This window comes from Maniola hyperantus, chromosome 17 (assembly GCF_902806685.2).
Source record: "Maniola hyperantus chromosome 17, iAphHyp1.2, whole genome shotgun sequence".
Lineage (NCBI taxonomy): Eukaryota > Metazoa > Arthropoda > Insecta > Lepidoptera > Nymphalidae > Maniola > Maniola hyperantus.
In genome coordinates, this window is record NC_048552.1 from 12,585,279 (window position 1) to 12,610,321 (window position 25,043).

At 40.2% G+C, this 25,043-nt stretch overlaps 2 protein-coding genes across 3 annotated transcripts; one reads left to right on the plus strand and one right to left on the minus strand.

Moving 5' to 3' along the window:
- The first annotated feature begins 1,174 nt into the window (after positions 1–1,174).
- LOC117989955 (BTB/POZ domain-containing protein 2-like) lies at positions 1,175–7,800 on the plus strand. The gene is made up of 4 exons (XM_034977350.2): positions 1,175–2,136; positions 3,288–3,741; positions 4,100–4,246; positions 6,018–7,800. The coding sequence occupies exons 1-4, from the start codon at positions 1,397–1,399 to the stop codon at positions 6,174–6,176; spliced, it is 1,500 nt and encodes a 499-aa protein (XP_034833241.1). The 5' UTR covers positions 1,175–1,396; the 3' UTR covers positions 6,177–7,800.
- Positions 7,801–9,462: 1,662 nt separating this feature from the next.
- On the minus strand, positions 9,463–20,784 carry LOC117989889 (katanin p60 ATPase-containing subunit A-like 2). Of its 2 annotated transcripts, none has more exons than XM_069504183.1 (8): positions 20,651–20,784; positions 17,743–17,907; positions 13,875–14,051; positions 13,109–13,314; positions 12,547–12,730; positions 11,990–12,183; positions 11,292–11,539; positions 9,463–10,317 (listed from the first exon to the last, which is right to left on the minus strand). In XM_069504183.1, the coding sequence occupies exons 2-8, from the start codon at positions 17,830–17,832 to the stop codon at positions 10,190–10,192; spliced, it is 1,227 nt and encodes a 408-aa protein (XP_069360284.1). In that variant the 5' UTR covers positions 17,833–17,907; positions 20,651–20,784; the 3' UTR covers positions 9,463–10,189. The 2 variants fall into 2 exon arrangements, with proteins under 2 accessions (XP_069360284.1, XP_034833175.1); XM_034977284.2 differs by lacking the exon at positions 20,651–20,784 and adding an exon at positions 18,467–18,515.
- Between the last annotated feature and the right edge of the window lie 4,259 nt (positions 20,785–25,043).

Sequence of the window (25,043 nt, forward strand, 5' to 3'; positions counted from 1 at the left end):
ATGACGTAGAAAATCAGCCATAGAACTGCTTACTGATAGAAGTGTCGTTACAACGTGCGGATTTAATTTTTAACCGATATCAATATTACCTATGTTATCAAATATTTTGTTGGGTTTCGATTTAATGCCGACAGTGATTGAAGAACTCTATTAAATATACTTAACTACAAAGACAAACATCGGGAGCGTCTGCAAAGACATTTAAACTTACCACTAACTACCCACAGTTTATTTGTTGCTCATTCTACACATTCCTATATCTGTGCACCTCCTTAATTACTCAGAAGGTGGTAAAGAGGCAATAAAGTAGCTGCCAGCCTGTGCTGTCTTTGTACGGGCGGGGGAAGAGATGACTGAACGATTTTACTATTCATTTATTGCCAGTTCTACACATTCCTATGTCTGTGCACCTACTTTACTACTTAGAAGGCGATAAAGAGGCAATAAAGCAGCCGCCAGCCTGCGCTGTCTTTGTACGCGAGGGGGAGGAGATGACTGAACGAAGTTACTATTTTATTTACTTATATTTTTTTATTTATTTATTCACGTATATTACAAGCTAGCCCTTGTACCTACCAGAATGGTACGATGCCGTGCAGAAATTAGTTGACGGTACCTAATTATGCCCTTTAACATTGAAAAGATAAATAATTTGTAAAAAAATCTGTACAGAATTACAGATTGATATAAAATCTAAACGACATACAATATTTATAAGTACGCGACATGTCGAAATGGCAATCGGGGTGACGCCCCGCACACCCGCACTGCCCCCACGCTAACCCAGTACGGGATAGCGCGGGTGACGTGCGGGTGTGCCAGGCGTCTCCCCGCCCTATACCCCAATTGCTGTTGACTTGTCGCGAACTATACATAATATAATAAAACAATATTGAGTAGGCAAGGTTAAATACCTATGTAGTTAGGTACATTCTGATTAAATTTAATTTACAGTTTGCACGTGGCCTTCCAACATCAATTGTTTTGCACTATTATTAGCTACCTAAACGCCAAAGTCATGGCCCTGCGTTTTCTCCGCAGTTCGCTTGCAACCATTAACAAGTTGAAAAATTAGTACCTAGGTACCAGAGCTGCAGTCACTTATAAAAAAAATATCTGTCAATGTCAACGCCTTTAGACAAACGTCAATTTGAAAAATTGAACGTCAAAATGAGAAAATTTTATCGAAGTTGGAAACCGTCTAATAAATAAATCTGAGAAATAAATACTTACACAAACGTTCAAAGAAATTAAATCAAATTAACCAAATTGATTTCTCGTAACTCGATCTTTTCACATTGAATGTACCAGAATCGAGTCGTAGTTCAATTCGGAAGGAAAATTTTAATCGACCGGTGTTCGTGTAATGTGTGAAAAAAGTTAATAAATCGTAGCTATGGCTTCTGGTTTCCAGAATGATATTGTGAATAGACTGTTAAATGCGCGGCTGGAGGAGGGGGCGAGTGGCGAGGAGCACCCCCCACAGAATATGCTTCCTTCGAACAGGCAGGCGCGAGGAAATCATAATGACGAAGAAGGCCACGCTTCCTCATCAGCTATAGAGAACTTACAGCCATCGAACAACTCAGGCGGGCGCCTCCATAACTGGCAAGCGACGAAAACTACAGTTAAAGAGCGTTTATCATTTTTATTTAACAACGAAATTTTATCAGATGTTCATTTTATAGTAGGCAAAGATGCAAATCAGCAAGTTATTCCTGCACACAAATTCGTGCTATCTGTAGGCAGTGCAGTGTTCGACGCAATGTTCAACGGAGTATTAGCGACGAAAGCAGAAGAGGTTGAGTTACCTGACGTTGAACCGGCAGCATTTTTACACTTGCTAAAATTTTTGTACTCTGATGAAGTTCGAATTGGGCCAGAGAGCGTGATGACAACACTTTATACTGCTAAGAAATATGCTGTAGCAGCATTAGAAGAGCATTGTGTGGAGTTTCTAAAGGTTAATTTGGGTACAGACAATGCGTTTTTGCTGTTAACTCAAGCAAGGTTGTTTGATGAGCCGCAGCTGGCTGCGTTGTGCTTAGAGATGATTGATAAGAATACTACAGACGCGTTAAATGCGGAAGGGTTCACGGATATAGATCAGGACACTTTGAATGCTGTTTTGGAAAGGTATGATTTTTATACATCTGTTTATCCTACAAAATCAAAGAGTTCCTGTATAATTTTTAAAAAACTTTTTTCCATGTCAACAAAGTCACAGGCATTGTCTAGTAATATTATAAATTTATAATTTATAACTGAGAGTTTGGATGTAGACTCCTTAAGGCTGCACACTATAATGACTAAACTGATTTGTCTGAGGGATGGAGAGAGCTTATATGACCTAAATTAACACAGGCTACTTATATCTTTGAAAATCAAAGAGTTCCTGCAGGATTAAAAAAATCTATATCCATGCAGACGAATTCACAGGCATCTGGTAAAAACGTAGATAGAGTAATAAATGTAGATACAGGAACGTTTGCTTTCTCATTCACACTAAAAAGAGAGCACAGATAAAGTTACTAATGTGATAAACAGAGATGCAGCTAACCTATTTTTTGCCCCTTATCGTGTAACCGGTTTTGTTCAAAAATACATACAAGGAATGCAACTTTAGTTGCAAAACAAACCATGAGAATTCATGGCGTAATTGTATTTCTCATTAGTTATTTACTTGTTTTCACATAAAAAATGTTTAATACAAATATTGTTGATCGGTTAATACAAATATTGACTACTAAACAATGGTAATAATTGTCGTGTTATTCATCATTACGTCGTGCTATCGCTATCTCATACGCGGTTACACAGTAGTTCAATCTACCTTTATTACTCTATCTACCGGTAAAAAGTATTTTCAAAAAATAGTAAATATTCTCTGACATAAAACCTAAGAAAAAAAATCTAGCATTATCATTATCTTGGTAATTTTTTTACCAAGATAATGATAATGCTAAAAATTTTTTTGTTTTACTGGCAAAATATTAAAAATTCCCCCTAATTCGAGCTTTATAGTTATCCATATCCATACTAATATTAGAAATGTGTAAGTGTGTCTGTTTGTCTGTCTGCTAGCTTTTCACATCCTATCTTTTAAACCGATTTTGATGAAATTTGGTATAGAGATAGCTTGCATCCCGAGGAAGGCCATAGGCTACTTTTTAATCTTGGAAAATTAAAGTCTTCCCATGGGATTTTTAAAAACCTAAATCCACCTGTACGAAGTCGCGGGCATCATCTAGTGACATATATTTATTGATTCATCCCTTCTCTTTCAGAGATACCCTCCGCATTCGAGAAGCAAAAATCTTCGCCGCAGTCTTACGCTGGTCGGAGGCCGAATGCATACGGCGTCAATTACCAGTCACTCCCAACAACCAGAGAATGGTCCTCGGCAGAGCCTACCACGCCATACGCTTCCCCCTAATGTCTGTCGAGGAATTTGCCATGGGGCCTGCTCAAAGTGGGCTGCTAGATGACCGAGAGATAGTCCAGTTATTTCTATACTTTACGGTTAATCCAAAACCGAACGTAGGCTTCCTAGATACACCAAGATGTTGTATGACGGGCAAAGAGCTGACGGTTAATCGGTTTTCTCAAACAGAATCTCGTTGGGGGTATAGTGGCACTACGGATAGGATTAGGTTTAATGTGGACCAGAGGATCTTTGTTGTTGGATTTGGACTGTACGGATCCTATTTTGGCCCAACGGAATATGAAGTTCACTTACAGGTAAGTTGTTTTTACAAAATGAGCGAAACGCGTCGGCGAGCTATCCAAATACATTCTAAAAGACGATTGAGTAATAAATACTTTTCTACTTTTGGAGCCCATACCTTTCAAAAGGCACATTAATGACAGAATGACCTTTGACCCTCTATGATAAATTAGGTTGCTTTTGTAGGCCTATGCCTTTCAATTGTACTAAATACTACCAATGTTTTTGTCTCCTGTACCCTCAATCATTGACAAGTCAATAGTTGCAAAAAAAGTTTATTCAAAATAGGTATTAAATTAGGTACACTTTTTGATAGACGGTTGTTGCATTTGTAAGATGACAGGTAAACACAAAAAGTGTATATAATTTCAGATAATCCACCAAGCAACAAAGAAAGTATGTGGTTCCAACACGACCACCTTCTGTTGTGACGGCACCGACGACACCTTCCGCGCGATGTTCAAGGAGCCCGTGGAGATCCTGCCCAATACTTCCTACATAGCCAGCGCCAAACTTAAGGTAGACCCCTTAGATAAAGTATAGCACCTTTGTGAAGAAATATGGGTGATAATTAAACAGATTTCTATTTAATAGCAAGTTACGGATACAGCTATCCTTACCTATCTATATAAAACCCAGGCATCGCCGGGGGACCTAACATGTCGTCCAGCAGCCCAGCTACGTGTGGAAATATGCCATCTCATCAGGTTCCGGCACATAGAGTCATCAAGGTCTGCAGCCACCTCTGTACGTGATCTCTGGTGCTAACCGACCACAGAACGGTAGAGGGGAAATCGATATAAAATCGATAGAGTTAGCATAAGTAGTATTTGTAATTTAGATAAGATAGTTAAGTAAAGGCCTTCGTGTCCCAACGTCGACACGAATGTCCTAATTAAATCATTTTCGTAACCAAAAAGGACTTCTACCTTCAACCCCCGCTCCAGGTAGCCGCCCTTACGTAACTAGCATTATTCGCCTCTAAATATTGTCCTCTGACTTACTAATGCCCGGTTTCTGAACTCGCCAGTTATGTTCTCATTAGCTATTGGTTCAATAAAGTTATGTATAGGATAAACGTCGGTTAACTGTCCATGCGTTTCTGAATACAACAATAACTATGAAACCGATAACCAGTTCATTATTCTGTCGCTAGATGGGTCCATTCCAGGAAACGAGTTTGAAATGCATATTATTCTTTTATTTCGCCATCAATACTAGTTTTATTAATAAAAGTATTTTTTTCTATGCCAAATAAGTGGCTAAACACTGTTTTTGCAAAGTAACAAACAACTCACTATTAAAATATGTACTTTTTAATCTAAAATTACGCAAACCATGAACTACCTATTGACAGATGAAACGTCAAATAACTTTATGGAATCGATAAACGGCGCACGTTGGTCAGTTACGTTTGAACTGAGTTTATCTTGCATTGCGTTGTTCAGGAACGCACTGTCTCGAGTTATTACACCAATAGCGCTATTGAATAGATAAACCGTCATTAAAAGTACCTCAGAAACCGGGCATCAGTCAGGCACTAGAATGCCCACTACACACGGTCGACTAGTCACCTAGCGACTCAGTCGACGGTGATCGTTAGAATCTTAATATTATATAGCCGCCGTGAAGTCGCCGTGTGTATTGCGGCGACTGTCATCGGACCACCTTTTCAGTTGTTTTCCTTTTGGTGTTATATCATGGAATCCATTCAAATTTTGTTATCTGCCTCAGGTCAGCTTGCTTCTTGTCTCTTCTTTTGTATCCAAGGATACTCCTTTCCATGCTGCTCTGACACCTTCTCAATTTGTGATGGAGTTTCTCTGTCATATACCATGTTTGGCAGCCATAAGTTATAAGACAATCGGCAACCTCGTCATGGACATCAGCTAGTAACAATCAATCAATCAATCAATCAGCCTGTTTGCGTCCACTGCGGGACATAGACCTTCCCTAGAGCGCGCCACCACACACGATCCTCTGCCTTCCTCATCCACCCACTTCCCGCTACCTTCTTAAGGTCGTCAGTCCAGCGGGTTGGAGGTCGTCCCATACTGCGCTTGTCGATGCGCGGTCTCCACTCCAGAACGCGTCTGCCCCAGCGGCCGTCGGTTCTGCGACAGACGTAGCCTGCCCACTGCCACTTCAGCTGGCTAATTTGTTGAGCTATGTCAGTCACTTTGATGTTCCGACGGATTTCCTTGTTGCGGATTTTGTCCCTCAGAGAGACACCCAACATAGCTCGCTCCATAGCACGCTGAGCTAGTAACAAATAACTATTTTCTTCCAGGGCACTGACTCATACTACGGCACGCGCGGCTTGAGGCGCGTCACCGTGGACTGCAACAACGGGGAGAAGGTCGTGTTCCAGTTCTCGTACGCCGCCGGCAACAACAACGGCACCTCCGTGGAGGACGGCCAGATCCCCGCCGTCATATTCCATATCTAATGTGATCGTTCAATCCATCAGCCACTGCTGGACATAGACCTTTTCAAGAGCGCGCCACTGAACACGGTGCTCCGCCTTCCTCATCCACCCACTTCCCGCCACCTTCAGCTCATCGGTCCAGGTCTTCTCTGTTCGTGCATACGTGGTTGGCGTAATGCAAGATCTCGTACTAAGCACACAGAACTGTGTACACAGTAAAATGAACTATGAAATATAAAGCTCCGAAATCAAAATGTATACGAAATCAAATATAAATCATAAATATTTTTTCGCATAAAATCATCACAAGGAAACGTAAAATGTGACGCTTCTTTGATCGAAACATATCATGTCCAGTTTTGGATTTTGAAAGATTTTCTTATGGGCTTAAAGCCGACCGCATATTGGTAATAAATTTTTGGAAATCTCATCCCCTCACCGATTTTCAAAAATTCCACTCGAGCAAAGCCAGGGCGGGGCAGGTCAGCTAGTTGTAGCTAGTTTTTTTTTAATGTAGAATAGCGGTTGGCTGCAATCAGACCTGCTGTCAAGTGATGATGCAGCCTAAGATGGAGTGTGCTTGCCTAGAAGATGCCTATTCACTCTTGACTTAAAGGTATTATAAATTAAAAGTCGAGGGGAAATCTGATGCCCAAAGATCGTTTCATATCCTAGAAAAATTAAATTATAAATGTGAATAACTTTCATTAAGAAATATCAAGGATAAGTATTTTTTTTGTGTGACGTCATTTGTGTGTACCGTAATCGCCCAGCTATTCAAAATACCTTAATTTTGAATTATCGTGGGCTGGAACGTTTTTCACAAAATAATTTTATGCTCGCAAAACTACGCCTGATTCTATCAGTATTAATACTATCTAATATATGTATTTATCTGTTCTAATGCATAAAATCTGATTGTGACTTTTCCTTCTTGAAAATAGAAATTATGTATTAGGTAGATATTCGTGAATATAATATATTATGTATAAATAGACAAAATATACCAATCTGTGACTTATGAAATACATCAATATTTTTATAATGAAACTAAACAGTGCCAAAATATTTTTTTTTTGATTAAATTTATGTCAAAGCAACTAAAAGGCGTTATTCCATACAAATAAAAAAAAGTAAATATTCCCAAATATTGCAAAGAACAGTTTTTTTAATTTAATATTTTTACGGGGATTTTCATGTATATGCTGTAATGAGGTGTAACCCCCATTGTTACACAATACACACTAAATAAAAATCAAAAAGTATGAATAAATCTAAAATTATATCAATTTGAGGGAAAAACTAACTTTACCTACTTTCCTGCCAAAATTATCAAACATTACTGAAAATAAAGTTGAATTTAAATTTAGTTCATCCGTTAGAGCTTCTCTCAAATAAAATTGTGATTGTGAGCACAGTTCCATTGATGACCTGAAATTAAAATGAGGAGACAAACAAATTACAATAGAGAAAATTACTAAATAAAAGTAAGCCATTTTTTCAAAACTGTCTGTCAGACATTCTGAAATCATTTTAGTAATTCATACATTTTGAAAAAGTTAAGACGAGTTAGACCACTTTCTCACTCGGTAGGAATTGTTGTTTCTAGTCAAATTAAGAAAAATGAATCTACAACTTAAATAATTAATTGTAGGTACACTGACTTGGTCCTAGAAGTTTTTTTATGTTACTACATCATACATATTTAATACACAGCGAAAGATCGCTCATGAGCAGTTTACCAGAATCTAAACTCAAGTTGCGACTCTGGTGAATTAGGAATTATGTGAGTTGCGAATCTGGTGAATTGAGAATCATGTGAGTTGTGAATCTGGTGAATTGAGAATCATGTGAGTTGCGAATCTGGTGAATTGAGAATCATGTGAGTTCCGAATCTGGTGAATTGAGAATCATGTGAGTTGCGAATCTGGTTAATTGAGAATCATGCGAGTTCCGAATCTGGTCAATTGAGAATCATGTGAGTTTCGAATCTGGTGAATTGAGAATCATGTGAGTTTCGAATCTGGTGAATTGAGAATCATGTGAGTTTCGAATCTGGTGAAATGAGAATCATGTGAGTTGCATATTTATGAGCCGCACCTAATCAATTTAAAAAGACCCTTTGCATTTAGACCATTTCAATTTAAAGCCCATGGTGGTCTAATATTATAGTCATTTTGAAGATGTATGATGTAGAAAAAACAATCAATACTCTAGCCGCAGATAGAAGTTAGTATAGGGCTCTTTTTGTTACGTAATCTCATACAAATGACAGAGACAGAAATCTCAGTGGGCGTTAACCATTTTGAATCACCAACCAATCACACACAAAAATGTTTTTGAAAAACATTCGAAATTCAATTCGAAAACAGTTTCGTTTGTGATTGGATTGGTGGCTCAAAATGGTTGACGCCCCTTGAGATTTTCGTCTCTGTCATTTGTACGAGAGAGCCCATACTAACATTTTTCCGTAGATAGAGTATAGATAGAGATAAAAAATTTGCTAGTAAAAATAAATGTTCCTTTTAAATTTCTCCACGAAACCATTAAGGCGTTCTATAGAGCGTATTTTGACTTTGCACAGACTTAAGACTGTTAAAACGAGACAGCGTTATATCGCTCACATAAATCTGTCTCTTTTTGACCCTGACTTATCTATTTATCTATCTATATCTTATTAGAAATATACTTTTAACAATCGACGCATGTTATGGTAGGGCGTTGTAGATTATGTTTCTAACATTATTCTGCATCGACCATAAATTGTTTTTTTATACTTAAACTAGCTTATGCTCGCGACTTCGTCCGCGTGGACTACACAAATTTCAAACCCCTATTTCCCCCCCTTAAGGGTTGAATTTTCAAAAATCCTTTCTTAGCGGATGCCTACGTCATAATAGCTATCTGCATGCCAAATTTCAGCCCGATCCGTCCAGTAGTTTGAGCTGTGCGTAGATCAGTCAGTCAGTCAGTCAGTCACCTTTTCCTTTTATATATTTAGATAATAGATATAGTCCGTACAAAATGACTTTTCACGCGCTATTTTAACTCGATAGGTTAACTGCCATGTCAAAGTACAGCTGTTCACCTTTAAAATAAGGACTAAAATCGTACTTTTGAATAAAACTTGACCAATAAAGTTAAAATGGCGCGTGAAAAGTCATTTTTTATGCATTATATTGTACTAGATTGGAATTGAACTGTGTATGTAGTGATAATAATAATTTTACTATTATTTATTTACTAAGTAATAATAATAATAAATGATAATATGTATTTTTCAAAGTTTTGTAATTGTATAGAGGAATTCATTTAGATGTCTAATAAATGATAATTCTTGTAAATAGATTGAGTTTTATTTTACAATTTCCGCATAATATACCTATATTCGATGTCAAAAAAACCGGTCAAGTGCGAATCGGACTCGCACGCCAAGGGTTCCGTACCGTCGTACAAGAAATAACACTTTAATTTTCATGGCGACTATTTTGAAATTTTTATTATTTGTTATAGCGGCAATAGAAATACACATTCTGTGATAATTTCAACTCTACCTATTACGGTTTATGAGATTCAGCCTGCTGACAGATAGACGGATGGATGGACAGCGGAGACCTTCCGTTAGCACCCTTCAGGTACGGAATCCTAAAAACTCATTAAAACCTATAAAAAGATTGTTAAAAACTAAGGGCCTATGCAGACGAGAGACTTGTTCACGGAAGACCAAAGTCCGTCGTCTTACTACGGTTTTTAACCGACTTCCAGAAAGGAGGTGGTTCTCAATTAGGTCCGTTTTTTTTAAATGTATGTAGGTACCTACACCGATTTTTCCGAGGTTTCTAGACCGATTTGCAAAATTTTTTTTTAATCAACGGGATGTTATTGGTCATAATTCTAGTCCATAGTGTGCGTTATGCGATGCAGTTTTTATTTTAGTCCTTCACGGATAATAGGCCAGTCTCTGCGCAGGTATATCCAAAATCTCCATTTTTTAAATATATGGCCTTCATGCTTGTTTTGTTTGTGTAGGTATGCTAAGATGAACCCATTTCGTTCTGCCATTCCTCATGCCTTTTTGACAGGTTTTTGGAGACTGGTTTCGTCTTCTCTATGGCTGTAAGGATGTCTGAGAGCGATATCTTATCTTTGCGGTTGGTATAATCTGCAAATAAGTCAAAAATCGGTCAAGTGCGAGTCTGATTCACACATTCTGGTTCCGTCCGTACCATCGTATAAAAAATAACACCTTAATTTTTTTTCTAAATTTTCATGGCGGCCATTTTGAAATTTTTAGTATTTGTTGTTATAGTGGCAATAAAGATACACATTCTGAGAAAATTTCAACTCTACCTATTACCGTTCACGAGATACAGCCCGCTGACAAACAGACGGACGGACGCGCAGCGGAGTCCTAGTAATAGGGTGCCGTTTGCACCTTTGGGGCACGGAAGTGCACTATAGTAATTTTAGGTCGCTATGAGCTATGAGCCTCATAATAAAGCTTAGAGTCACTCAGCGAGCGATGGAGGGAGAGCTGCGCTTGGAGTTTCACTTCGTATCAAATCAGAAACGAGGAGATCCGTCGGAGAACCAGAGTTACCGGCATAGTTCAACGGATTGCGAAGCTGAAGTGACAAATGGTGCGATTTCAAGGTGGTGCGTTCGGTGCGAGGTCGCCATTCAGTGACCTCGCACCGAAAAGCGCAGCGTTGGTAAACCTCCCAACTCCTATGATCGAATATCATCACCATAAATCAAATCACAACGTAGGGTCCTAACTCCTAACCACTCGACGATCACGGCCATGAAGCTGTGGTAGCCTAGTCGTTAGGACGTCCGCCTTTCAATCGGAGGTTGGGGGTTCGATCCCGGGCACGCGCTTCTAACTTTTCGTTCGTTCGTTTTTAAGTAATTAAAATGTCACTTGCTTTAACTGTGAAGGAAAACATCGTGAGGAAACCTGCATAACTGAGAGTTCTCCATAATGTTTTCAAAGGTGTGTAAAGTCTGCCAATCCACACTTGGCCAGCGTGGTAGACTATGGCTAATACCCTTCTCACTCTGAGTGGAGACCCGTGCTCTGTAGTGAGCCGGCAACGGGTTGATCATGATGATGATGAAATCAAGTCAACTTACTCTTGCCTCCCATACTAGGTAGCATCTTCCTCACACTGCTCATCAGTGCCTCCTTACAGACCAGTTTCACATCACTGCCGGAGTAACCCTCGGTCTTCGCAGCCAACTCCTGGAAGTTGACCTTCGGCACCAGCTCTATACTCTTGCTGTTTAGAAACGTCTCGAACAACTCCTCGCGTGTCTTGAAATCTGGTAGCGGTATGTAGATTCTTTTCTCCAATCTTCTTAGCATGGCTGAATCTATTTCCCTGATGGGGTAGACCAAACTAAAATATTAGTATGCCATTTGACATCTAAAACTTGCTAATTTTGACATTATAAGTTACTAGATGATGCCCGCGAGTTCATCCGCGTGGAACAGCCAGACCAATATTTTGCAAATTATATGCCCATGCATCCGAAGCTGGACGCGTGGATAATTCAGTAGACAGTTCCAGAATCTTGACTGCATGGTTCATGACTGCAAGAGTCCCAGAATCTATTGCGGTCTAGATATTAGATTGACACTACAGTAAGAAATTCTGGATTCGATTTTAAGTTGCCTAATGTTTTCTACATTTGTTCAGGTCTGACATGGTCTGGACAGGAGGGGGGGGGGGGGAGTTTTTTGCAACTGCTACTTACTAAGAATAAGTTGCCAAGCTCTGGAAGTAGACACCTAAAGAAGAAGATTTAAAAGAAGTATATTCAGTGCTTACCATGGCATATTAGAGTTAACCAATAGGAACACGATTCCGTCCCTCTGAGTGATTCCATCCAGCTCCGTCAGTAGCTGAGACTTCAATCTCCTAGAGGCCTCATGTTCTCCGGCACCCCTCTCTGATGCCAGGGTTTCCACCTCATCTATAAAGATTATTGAGGGGGCATAGTATGATGCCATTTCGAAGAGAACCTAGAAAAATGTAAAAAATCTGATAAGAATACCACCAGATAGTTTTCATTTTAATTTGTGGTTCTAAAACTTGAGAGTTGTGACTTGTAAGTCCTGGTGGTGACAGCTTTTTTCAGTTTCAACTAGTTCAGCGACCCATCACCGAACTCTAGTTATTACGATTAGGTAGGTACGATGTTATCTACCAACAATACTCCAATTTAAAATTTTGTTTTTTTTTGTCAGTTGTAGGTAACTACAATTGACAAAAAAAAACATCTAACCTCTGCAAATCTTATAGTGATTGTAAAGCAAATTCTGCGAAGCACCAGAAAAAAACTTGCCGGGAACGGTATGGGCAATTGGCAATAAAATTCTCCTGACCTTGACTATCTTCTCCGATTCTCCCCGCCACTTGTTGACTATGGTGCTGCAAGTGATATTGAAGAAAGTGCACCCGCTTTCACTGGCGACGGCCCGCGCTAGCATCGTCTTGCCTGTACCTGGTGGACCGTGGAGCAGAACTCCTCTCCAAGGCTCTAGTAAACCGGTGAACACTTCAGGATATCTAGAAAAAATACGCAACGGATTGAGGAACCTCCTTTTTTTGGAGTCTATTAAAAAATGCAAGTCCTTAGAAGACCCGATTGATATAAAGGGGCACATATGAGTAGCCGCTTCTAGTGTGGGAACTTTTCGCGTTCTGTGAGGTACTAAAATATCCGCCTTTAATAATAACCACTAACCAGTGTAAATTGTAAGGGTTTTCTGGGAATAAGAGTGCCCTCAATTTAAGAAATTTTTGTGCTCGTTTCGCTCTAGCCTGAACAGCTTATTTAGGCAGTCTAGAGTACAGTATGAGATGTAGGTTCTAAAATTATTCATTGAGTTTATTTACGCCTCAAGCTTAGAGCAGAAAAGAGCTTAAAGAATAAAAACATTTTACCTAACAGGATAAACCACAGACTCCATCAATATGTTCTTGGCAGTTGCCAGACCTTTGATGTCATCCCAACAAGCTCCCGAAGGTCTTATGATGTCCTGATACAGCAGTTCTACTAACTGCTTCTTCTCTGATGACACATTTGACAAGAATGCAGAAAGAGGCTTTTGTTCTATGGCTGGGATTGTAGAGCTGGCTAGCTGGTTTTCCTGTTAGGAATAAGAAAGGTCAGTTAGGGGAAAACGTCATTAAAGCATTGGTGATTTGATTGTCAGATTTCACCACAGATATTGACGATAGTCGATACCTGTAGTTAAATCAAGAATTCTCTATTACTCTTCATACCTTGTTCAAAGTGAAAACCGACATAATTATAGAAAGATCAGGCAGGCGCAGGACAAATAGCCTTACGTACTCTTTGAGGCGTCCCGAATGTCCCCTAACCGGGCTGCTACTGCGAATTTCTTGACACAAAACCCACTCCACCTTGCAGATACACTACCTTAAAAAAACTTGGTAACAGTGAAGGTGGAAAGCAGACCAGGATCCGGCTCGTCCTTCACCACCACAGGCTCTGGTCTGGCTTGCCTCGTCTGGAGCCGCTTCACTGGTGCCTCTTCCACCTTGATACACTACCTTCAGTAACTTGGTGACAGTGAAGGTGGAAGGCAGATCAGGGTCCGGCTCGTCCTTCACCACCACAGGCTCTGGTCTGGCTTGCCTCATCTGGAGCCGCTTCACTGGTGCCTCTTCCACCTTGATACACTACCTTCAGTAACTTGGTGACAGTGAAGGTGGAAGGCAGATCGGGCTCCGGCTGAGTCTTCACCACCACAGGGTCTGGTCTGGCTCGCCTCGTCTGAGGCCGCTTCATTGGTGCCTCCTCCACTTTCCGGCAGAACTGAGGCTGCTTGTTGAAGCGTATCATGTAGTAGCTGCAGTAATCCTGGAAAACAAGAGATTGGGAATAAGAGAAAATACAGGAAGGTGTGTATAGTACGCTAGTATGGCTCTCGGGGTGGGGACACGCCGCACACCCGCACAAACCCGGTGCAGGATAGCGTGGGTGACGTGCGGATGGGCAGGGCATCTCATACCCCGATTGTCATTTCGACCTGTCGCGTACTATACAGGTGTCCCAAAATATATTGTCAAGCGGAAGTACAGAGGTCGAACACTGCACACTGACTAGGGCTATCCAAATCACCCCTCTTCAAATTCTTACCTACCCTCAAAAATATAATTTTCAAAACTTTTGATTGCAAAAGGCGGAAACACGTTTTCTCTTTTGCGGCAGATATTTGGATATTTTTCCTGAATCACCATTTCAGTTGCAAACGCGAGAGACATGACGTATATACAAGTTCAGATAAGGCTGTATTCACAAAGTAAGTTAGTCTGTTGAGATATTTTTGTCGCAACACACCAACATCGAAAGCTCTCACGACTAGCTCGTATGCAATGGTCATGTTTGTATTATTATAAGTTTGTCCAAAAACCAGATTTCGCAAATGGATGAAGTATAAACAGACACAGGGCAACAAAAAACCTTACGGACTTGACACTGAATTTGTGAGGTCCCCTGAGGCCGCGTCTTGGCTATTACTAAATTCTCGCTGGTGAGAGCTGGTCTCGTTAGAGGTTTCGGCCGCAACTAGTTACTACTCTACCGTCACGTTCCCGGTTACACACATGCCACTAAGCGATTGAATTACCTGGTGGTCTGGTGGGAGGCTTCGGCCGTGGCTAGTTACCATCTTACCGGCAAAGCCATACCGCCAAGCGATTTAGAGTGCCGGTACGATGCCGTGTAGAAACCAAAGGCGGCAAAACCAAAACCAAACCCATGCTGGGTTTAAGAAAAACTGCCGTACCCCTCCCAGGTTAAACCGCGTCCATCTTAGATTGAATCATTACTTACCACCAGGTGAGATTGCAGTCAAGGGCTAACTTGTATCTGAATAAAAAAACCATACCCCTTCCAAGTTAGCCCGCTTTCAATTTACGACTGCATCAGGATAAAAAAATGCAGCTTTTCTTAAATCAACCAACAGATGAGATCACTCATCGCAACTTGTCGGTAGTAAAATAAAGTTTGATTCGTGAGACAATACAGTATTTGACAACTAGTCGAATCAGTAACTTTTTATCAAACGTCAAAACGTTTCTATGAAATACTGGAATGTGACGTCACATCATAATGACGTACTTTTTAGTTTATTCGGTAATTTAAAATGGTTATTACACTTGAAACTAACAAAGGACGTGCGGATTTTACGTATTTTGGAAGACCCTCTATTTAATAATCACTGAGGGTTTTTTTTTGTAGTCAAATACCCAATTATCACAAGTGTGTCCACAGCCTAACCTACTACGTCACCGTGGCGTCCGCGAGTCTCAAACATTTCCCGTGGCAGCCATCCAACTCTACGATGCACAATGGAAGTTACGTATTACACAATAGGTAAGAAAGTACCTACTCCCATGACCGATCCTAAACAAACACTTGGATATTTATTTTTCAGTCAGTCAGTTTTCCCCTCTAATTTTAATATGGGTAAGTACCTTCAAGTCAAGCGTTCTAACAAGCCCCTGTATATCGGTCAGTTTAAATCCTTTGTTTAAAGACATTTCAAAAGAGTTTTAAAAGAAATCTTGACTGAACAAAATTTTGAAATCATGAATGAGAGAAACCCAGAACTACCTATAGCGACATTTGAAAAATATCAAACAGATTCTGCTCGTTTTGTAAAACAACCACTTGTGTAACTCAAAGCTTGCCCGTGTACCTACGTACCTACTTACTCGTAGTATGAAGAAAGAAAGAAAGAAAGAAAGAAAGAAAGAAAAAAGTTTATTTTTTAAGGCTGTACCACACATTACCAGCTAAACCTGGTTAGGTTAGGTTATCCCGGCGCCTCTTATACTTGAGTAGTAAGTCAAAAGACCTCAAGTAGAAGAAGCGCCGGAATAAACCATGTCATGTGTGGCACATCCCGAAAAAAAAGGTCCCCACTCAGCATAAATGCCATATGTCTTGCACAAGTACAAAAACATACAGCGCTGGTTTTCAGTAGGAACCCTGATTCGGGTGGCGCCACGGAATTATTTTATTTGTACTTATCTAATCTATCTATTCTATATGTTAATAATATATACAAATTCACACATATTATACTTACTTACATATATATAATTGGACACATCTATGCACATGTATAAGGTATGCCTATGATGTAACCTAAATCTTGTTACAAAAAGGAGTACTCCGCCACATGATCCTGAAATTCTACCTGTTTATCCAAAAGGAAGCTATTTTGATGTTGTCTTTTCACAGAGCCGGTCCTACCTTAGGAGAACTCTCAGGCATGTTTCCACAGTCAATTTTAGACTTACCTTAATACAAGTTAAAAAATCAATTAAAAAATGCTCCTAAAAAAAGCTTTAAAGTATTATACGATTGAAGATTATGTAGATGATAAAAATCATGGATTTTGATTCGCTCCAGCAATGTGCGGAGCTGCAATTGATTGTACACTGTACAGTATATTGTCAATTGAACACTTGAAAAGAGCAACCGCCGTGTTTCTTGACAGAGATGACAGATAGCTAATTGCTAATTGTTTTTTTTTTAATCAATATAGGCACCAAAGGAGTATGGGTTTCATAAAAACTGCCATACCCCTTCCAGGTTAGCCCGCATCCATCTTAGATTGCATCATCACTTACCACCAGGTGAGATTCGGAGGTCGGGGGTTCGATCCCGGGCACGCACCTCTAACTTTTCAGTCATGTTAGTTTTAAGTAATTAAATATCACTTGGTTTGACGGTGAAGGAAAACATCGTGAGGAAACCTGCATACCTGAGAGTTCTCCATAATGTTCTCAAAGGTGTGTGAAGTCTACCAATCCGCACATGGCCAGCGTGGTAGACTATGGCCAAACCCCTTCTCATTCTGAGAGGAGACCCGTGCTCTGTAGTGACCCCATGATGGGTTGATCATGATGATGATGATGATCTCGGAAGAGTACTTCAAATCCTAGCCATGCTATAAGATGTAGCTCGGCTGGTGGAAAGGCAGCTTTATGTGGCAGTTTGTAGTAAATTGTGCTCCATTGGGCGCGAGCTTAGCGCGCTTTCTAATTTTCCCTTTATTTAGGTCACTGGGCTCGAAACGTATTAAGATAGATGTCATGGTATCTACCTTACATAGGACTCAAGTTGTAAGTCTTGCCATTTTGTTCATTTGCGAATTTATTGTGAGTGGAAGCGAGTCTTATTGAACTGGTAACTGGTTTATTTATCAGAGCAAGAGCTAAGAAACACTCTCGATCAAGACACCGGCCAAGAGCGAGTCAAGCTCGCGCAACGAGGGTTCCGTAATACAGTCTCATTTTTTCGACATTTTGCACGATACTTCATAAACTATGATGCATAAAAATCTGTTTTAGAATGTACAGGTAAAGAAAGCCCTTTCATATGATACCCCACTTGTTATAGTTAACCAAACCACACATGGCCAGCGTGGTAGACTATGGTCAAAACCCTTTTCACTCTGAGAGGAGACCCGTGCTCTGTAGTGAGCGATGGGTTGATCATGATGAATTATCATCATCAGGTAAACAGCTGGCCTGACCTGCAGTATGATATCCAGGTCGATGTTGTCACACAGGGTGTACTCGTCCGTCATAGCGGCCTCTGAGACCAGGGTTTCGGCGCTGCGCATCAAGCCCTCCTGCTTCAGGAAGCCCAGGACTAGGTACTTGAGGATGCGTTTCCTTGTACGGAACAGAGCTTCTTTCTGGAACGAAAAATGGATCAATCGTGACACTTAGAAAGTGTTGATTCTCCTTACTTCTAGCTACATTTATTTATTTATTAGCTGATGCCCGCGACTTCGCCCGTGTGGAATTAGGTTTTTTAAAAATTCCGTGGGAGCTCTTTGATTTTCCGGCATAAAAAGTAGCTTAAATATCACTCTCCAGGTATTTATCTATATCCATGCAAAATATCACGTCAATCCGTTGCACCGTTGCGACGTGATTGAAGGATAAACCAACAAACCAACAAACAAACACACTTTCGCATTTATAATAAGGGTACCTACTGATGTACGTGGCTAATTACGATCCTACCGGCAAAGCTGTGCCGCCAAGCGATTTAGCGTTCCGGTACGATGCCGTGTAGAAACCAAAGGGGTATGGGTTTAATAAAAACTGCCATACTCCTTCCCGTTTAGCCCGCTTCCATCTAAGATTGCACCCATCCAGCTACAGATGTAGATCAATGTTGCTTAACAAGCTAAATTAACAAAAGATAGCTGCATAAATAAAAGAGCTAAGTGGGCAATAAGTACGTACAGTTTCAAGTTTCCTCATATGGCTCATTGGGCGATTAACTCCGGCCATTTCCAAAAGTTGTTTTGAACTGTCACCTAAATTATTTTAAAACCTTCCCAATAACCTATACTTAACTTAATATCAAATAATTACTATTTGAAATTCAACTCAGTTACCTACCACGTATATTTGTTAATTATTTTATTTTACTACAGTTATTTTGAATAATTTAATATATTTGTTTATTTATAATTGCATTGGATGTTAAACAATGACAGGGAACTGCAAGTTGACTGACAATATTACTTAGGGTTGTTGTTGCGTTGCCTAGTGGCAGGAGTTGGTACGGATTGGTACCATACTTAGTTGGTACAGTACGCGGCCTAAAGTAATGTACATCGACCTTTAGAATGAGATAGCAGATTTGTAGAGCACTGTCTCTGTCGTTGAGACCGACAAAACGTCATAAATATAGGTAACTAGCTGATGCCCGCGACTTCGTACGCGGGGATTTAGAATTTTTAAATATTCCGTGGGAACTCTTTGATTTCACGGGATAAAAAGTAGCCTATGTAACTCTCCAGGTATTTGACTATACCAATACAAAAAATCACGTCAATCAGTTTCTCCGTCGCGACGTGATTGAAGGACAAACCAACAAACCAACAATGAAATAAACCAACAAACCAATAAACCAACAAACAAACACTTTCGCATTTATAATAATGAGATTAGGTATGAGTAACAGAGACAACGCTCTACAAAGCCGAAATGTAATTCTAAAGGCTATTGTTCATCACATCACGTACTGTAATATACACACTTTTTTTTTTTTAAAGAATATTAGCCATGTGAAATGACTAATATTCCCCTTTCCTCTCCAACTAAGCGTCAGGCTTGTGCTAGGAGTAGGTACGACAATAGTGCAACGGGCGGGGTTTGGACCGTCGACCTTCCGGTTTTCAGTCCACTCCTTTACCGGTTGAGCTATTGAGGCTTAAAAGCTTAAAAGAGGCTTTTCTCGAGCATGGTCGTAAGTCCGGGTGAATATCCACTTGAAGTACAAGGTCGACATGGCAAGCAGGGTGAGGACGCCCCGCACACCCTCACAGCCGCCGCGTTGACCCGGTGTGGGATAGTGCGGATGACTTACGGGTGTGTGGGGTGTCCCCCCGTCTCATACCCCATTGTCATGTCGACCTGTCGCGAATTATACCTACCAATGATAGTATCTAATGATATTATAACTAAGCGGTGATAGACGTCGGCCTCTTATTTGAGGGGTCCGGGGTTCGATCCTGGGCACGCACCTCTAACTTTTTGAAGTTACGTGCGTTTTAAGCAATAGGGTCTTGGACTGTAGTGATAAAATGCTGTGATGTTTTGTATAGCGGTAGAATGGGGCTAGAATTCATTATTCAGCAATATGTAGGCAGGTAATTGTTGGTACTTAGCTAAGTATTCAGACGTAATATGTTTAGTCCCTGTCCTTGAATATCGCGTATGTATACTTAGCACGCAATTTGCATGTTTGTACTTACATCACTACATACCAAACTGTTAGGTTAACCATATCCCCCTTATTAATAGGACTGTCTCACTTTGCTGAAATGTAATAAGCCGGCTCACTACAGAGCACGGATCCCCTCTAAGGCTGAGATCTATAGGGCGCTAGGGCAAAAGACTTTGCTTAGACTTAAGACAAAGTTACAGCGAGACAGAGCTATATCTCTTCGTTTTAACTCAATCTTAAGTCTGAGCTAAGTCAAAGTGCGCTCCATAGATCTCAGCCAGAGTCCCTTCTCATACTAAGGTTACATGCTGTTAATTATCACGAAATGTGAACACGCCAGGTACACACCAAAATGTGAACACGCCAACACATTAGTGTGAAATACGCCCACAGCGTGAAATACGCCAAACACATTTTAACGTAAACATGCCAGTCACCACAGCGTGAATACGCCAAATATTAGCGTGATCACGCCAACCACATTTAGCATGTAGGGGCTGACTAGGCATTGTTATAGGGACTGACTAAGCATTACTCGGTAGCTAAAGCAATGGGTAGCCAGTCCCTACCAGCCGGTCGTTGAGCAAACACGCTCTCACAAAAAAACTCTGTTCCAAAAGGTTCGAAGTGTATAATTAACTGTCCCAATAAAACACTCCCCAAGACATTCCTATAGTAGTGAAGACCCAAACCTCACAAGCAGGAACAGCTCAAACACCACAGCGCCACGCCAAAACATTTAACGTAAAGTACGTCAACCACCAGCGTAAAGTGTAAACATGCCAAGCACCACAACGTGAACACGCTAAACACCACAGCGTGAATACGCCAAACACATTTAGTGTGAACACGAGCTCTTTTAGCGTAAAACTGTGTAAACATAAAGCTGTAGGCACATGTAGGCAATTGCTTTTTATAGACTGTAGGTAGGTAACCTGAAGGGTTACTAAAACAACGCGCCACAATCCCATTAAGGGATTGTAGAAGACGTCATTAGCTAATGACCATTAGAAAAGAAAATTACTAGCCCGCGACCTCGACCTCGACCGCGCGATTTAACTCTTTTCTTAAGGAAATAAATGTTATCTATATACATATGTACTATTTATATATTCATATTTTAAAGAGGTAAAGTTTGTTTGTAGGAAGTAATCTCTGGATCTACTGAACCGAATTTTGAAAATTCTTTCTCCGTTAGCTGCGTTCAATAACTTGTTAAAGTGAAAAGAAGTTTTCACTTCAGAAATATGTTTGAAATTCAAATAGGTACTTAGGTATCAACAGTGGCGTGCACAGTGTTCGAAGCCAGGGTAGGCATTAGTTAGGTAGGAACCTGTTTACATACAGGTCAAAATGAAAAATATGCATTGAGTTATTACAACTCGGGTAAGCAGTGCATTTATGCCTCTATGAGCTGCACGCCACTGCTTACCGCTGATACCGTATCAACCTACTGAGCTTTTACTGAGTTTTTGTGACTAGTATTTAATGTGACTAATTTTATCAAAACTAGGTATATCATAACATATTGCATGCTAATAGGCAGAATTTGGCTGTACCTTTTTGTTTTTGTAACATCTTCACTGTTTACCCATATTCGCAATAAACAAATTTGAATTGAATTGAATTGAATTGACCTGAGCTGTAACTGCTTTATGCGGGCACATTAGCACTGCAGATCTTTTGCGGAAATGCGCAGAGGACACAAATAAAGCCGCCCATATCTCTCCTTTGTTCACATCTGATTCTCACTGTCTGTCTGTCTATAACTATCTATCACTATTCACATTATTGTTTGTTGGTTTATTGGTTGGTAGATTAGTTTGTTAGTTTGTCCTTCAATCATGTCGCAACTGGGCAATCATGTTGCATGTGTACTTATAGTTAAAGACCTGGAGAGTGACATAAACTACACTTTTTATTCCGGAAAATCAAAGAGTTCCCACGGAAATAAAAAAAAATCTAAATCTAAAGACAGGCAAACTATGAAATAGATTTGAATTTCGCTGAATAACAATTTAATAAAAACAAAGTACCCAAAAGCAATAGCCTCAATAGCTCAACCGGTATAGGAGTGGACTGAAAACCGAAAGGTCGACGGTTCAAACCCCGCCCGTTGCACTATTGTGTATTGTCGTTGCGCTCCTAGCACAAGCCTGACGCTTAATTGGAGAGGAAAGGGGAATATTAGTCATTTAACATGGCTAATATTCTTTATTTAAAAAAAAAAGCAGCTTTTACTAATTACCTACTTACATACTTACTTGTAATAAATATTAAATTTCAAGAGCTATGAAATGAAGTTATATTAAGTTGTTTTCATTCGGAAAGAAAAGCTAACTTTACTAGCTCCGCTGAACTACGAGAGTGCCTACTTTTACTGGACTCAAAATCTAAATTACAATTACCTTCATTTTCCTTAATTACGTACTTCAGGGAAAAACGTTTAAAACTTGGAACAAATTCTCAGGAATGTAAAAAAGAATTAATCTAAGTAATATTAAGTGCTAGCTGATGCCCGCGACTTCGTCCGCGTGGATTCACATTTTTCAAATTGGCGGGATAAAAAGTAGCCTACGTGTTAATCCATTTATCTCCGTTCCAAATTTCATCGAAATCCGTTCAGCCGTTTTTGCGTGATTGAGTAACAAACATACAAACATCCACACTTTCACATTTCAATATTAGTAGGATAAATGCGAAAGTGTGTCTGTCTGTTAGCTTTTCACGTCCTTTGATGAAATTGCTAGAGAGATTTGCTTTATACCGGAAAACCAAAGGTCAATACAAGTCTCATTACTGTCGTGAACTGTGCCATTATGACGAAGGAGAAAGGATTTTCGAAAATTCAACCCCTAAAAGTCGCAGTTATAAGCTAACTAGTTTATAATAATATAAAGATTTATCATGCCGTGACTATATTAGGCGCACATAAGCTGATAAAGGTCATCTAATTAAGTAAATATTGGTCCAGAGTTCCGAAACTAACCGACGTGTGTGTGAAATGTAAACAAGCGTACAAATTGAAGCGATAAGATAACCCGCGCCCCAACGGCCAACAATGTACAACACATAATTATTATATTCTTTATTTAAAAACCACCTATAAGAGCGGTTACGCACTACATCCGATCCGAGTCCGAGAAAATCCTTTTTTTTTGTATGGTAGCTTATGACATATGTCGTAGATAAATAATTAATCGCTGGCAGAGGCGTCTTTACCTATGGTGCAGGGTGTGCGGCGCACACGGGCGCCGGGTTTAAGGGGGCGCCGAGCGCCCTCTAATGCGACACCTCCAAAGATGCGTCGATGCCGGCGCTCTCAAAGACCCTGCGCTCGTGTTATGGCCGACGTCTGGCCTATTTAAAATCATCATTTAAAATTGCACCATTTGCATCCGAATTTCCGTTTGAAAATATAACTGTTAGTATTCCATTTTGACCCTGCTCCTATACTAGATTAGAGGGCGCCAGGGTACTGGTTGCACACGGGCGCCACAAGGGCTAGACACGCCTCTGATCGCTGGTATTCTCACGGATGACGGATAGAACTCAGCAGGGCGATTGTCTAAAACCTGCATCAATCATTATTACAATCTCAATTGTTCTGATTGGCTGAATTTGTGCGATTCTTGTTGCAACAATGCATTGTGGCCAATAGTGAGCGAGCATTAACCAATCAGAGATGATTGCGATCGTGACATTGTAGCTGTCAAACAACCGCGGTAGGGCCACTGATGACGGAAGTGTAGTGCGTATAATGTACCCGTAGTACAATATTTTACGTCTCACCAAACGAAACCAAATTCGAGAGTCGAAATACTTCCGCGTTACAGTAAAATGGACCTAAACAGCCTTGAATTGAAGTCAAATATTCAATGCCACTGATTTTAATTTCGCAATGTTTCCGCTTGGAGCGCTGGCTGTAGAAGTGTAGACAAACTTGAGCTTTAAAACAAGGCATTTAAGATCTAGTTTACTGTAACGCGGAAGTATTTCGACTCTCGAATTTGGTTTCGTTTGGTGAGACATAAAATCTTGTACTACGAGTACTGGACGGATCGGGCTGAAATTTGGTATGCAGATAGCTATTATGACATCCGCTAAGAAAGGATTTTTGAAAATTCAACCCCTAAATGGGGTAAAATAGGGGTTTGAAATTTGTGGAGTCCACGTGGACGAAGTCGCGAGCTTAAGCTAGTGATCTATTTCTACTCTATTCTTCTATTTAGCTCGGGATCGAACCTCGGACCTCCTAAACAGGAGGCCGACATCTTAGCCACAAGGCTATGACCGCTATTTTTATCAATATGATAGTTATTGCATTAAATAACTTTACTTCGTAGACGAAAGATCTCTACAATTTCAATGACTATATAATGCTACGCTTCCGGCTACGTGGTTCTACGTCATACTACACTACGTTAATGAGCTACGCAAAGGCTACGCAGCAAGGGCTCTACGAAAACTACGCTACGAAAAAATATTGCAAAGTTCGTTTGTTATATGCTATTTTATTTTATACGACCACCTCAACGCCTATACATACAGAGAAAAAAATCGTGTATTCATTTAAAAGTGAGAGGTCCCGGGTTCAATTCCCGACAGGGGCAAATTGAGAGTTTATTATTTCTCTCTGGTCCTGTCTGGTGGGGTGGGTGGGATGCTTCGGCAAGTTACCACCCTACCGGCAATGCCATACTGCGAGGCGATCTAGCGTTACGGTACGCTGCCACGTAGATATGAAACTGCCGTACCCTTTCCAAGTTAACCCGATTTCATCTTAGACTGCATCATCACTTAGCACCAGGTGAGATTGCAGTCAAGGCCTAAAACTTGTATCGGAGTATATAGAAAACTTACTTATGAACGCGACTTCATTTGTGTGGACTACACAAATTTCAAACCCCTGTTTCACTCAGTTAAGGATTGAATTTTCAAAATACTTTCTTAGCGGATATCTACGTCATAGTAGCTATCTGCATGCTAAATTTCAGCCCGATCCGTCTAGTAGTTTGAGCTGTGCGTTTATAGATCAGTCAGTCAGTCAGTCAGTCACCTTTTCCTTTTATATATAGTATAGAT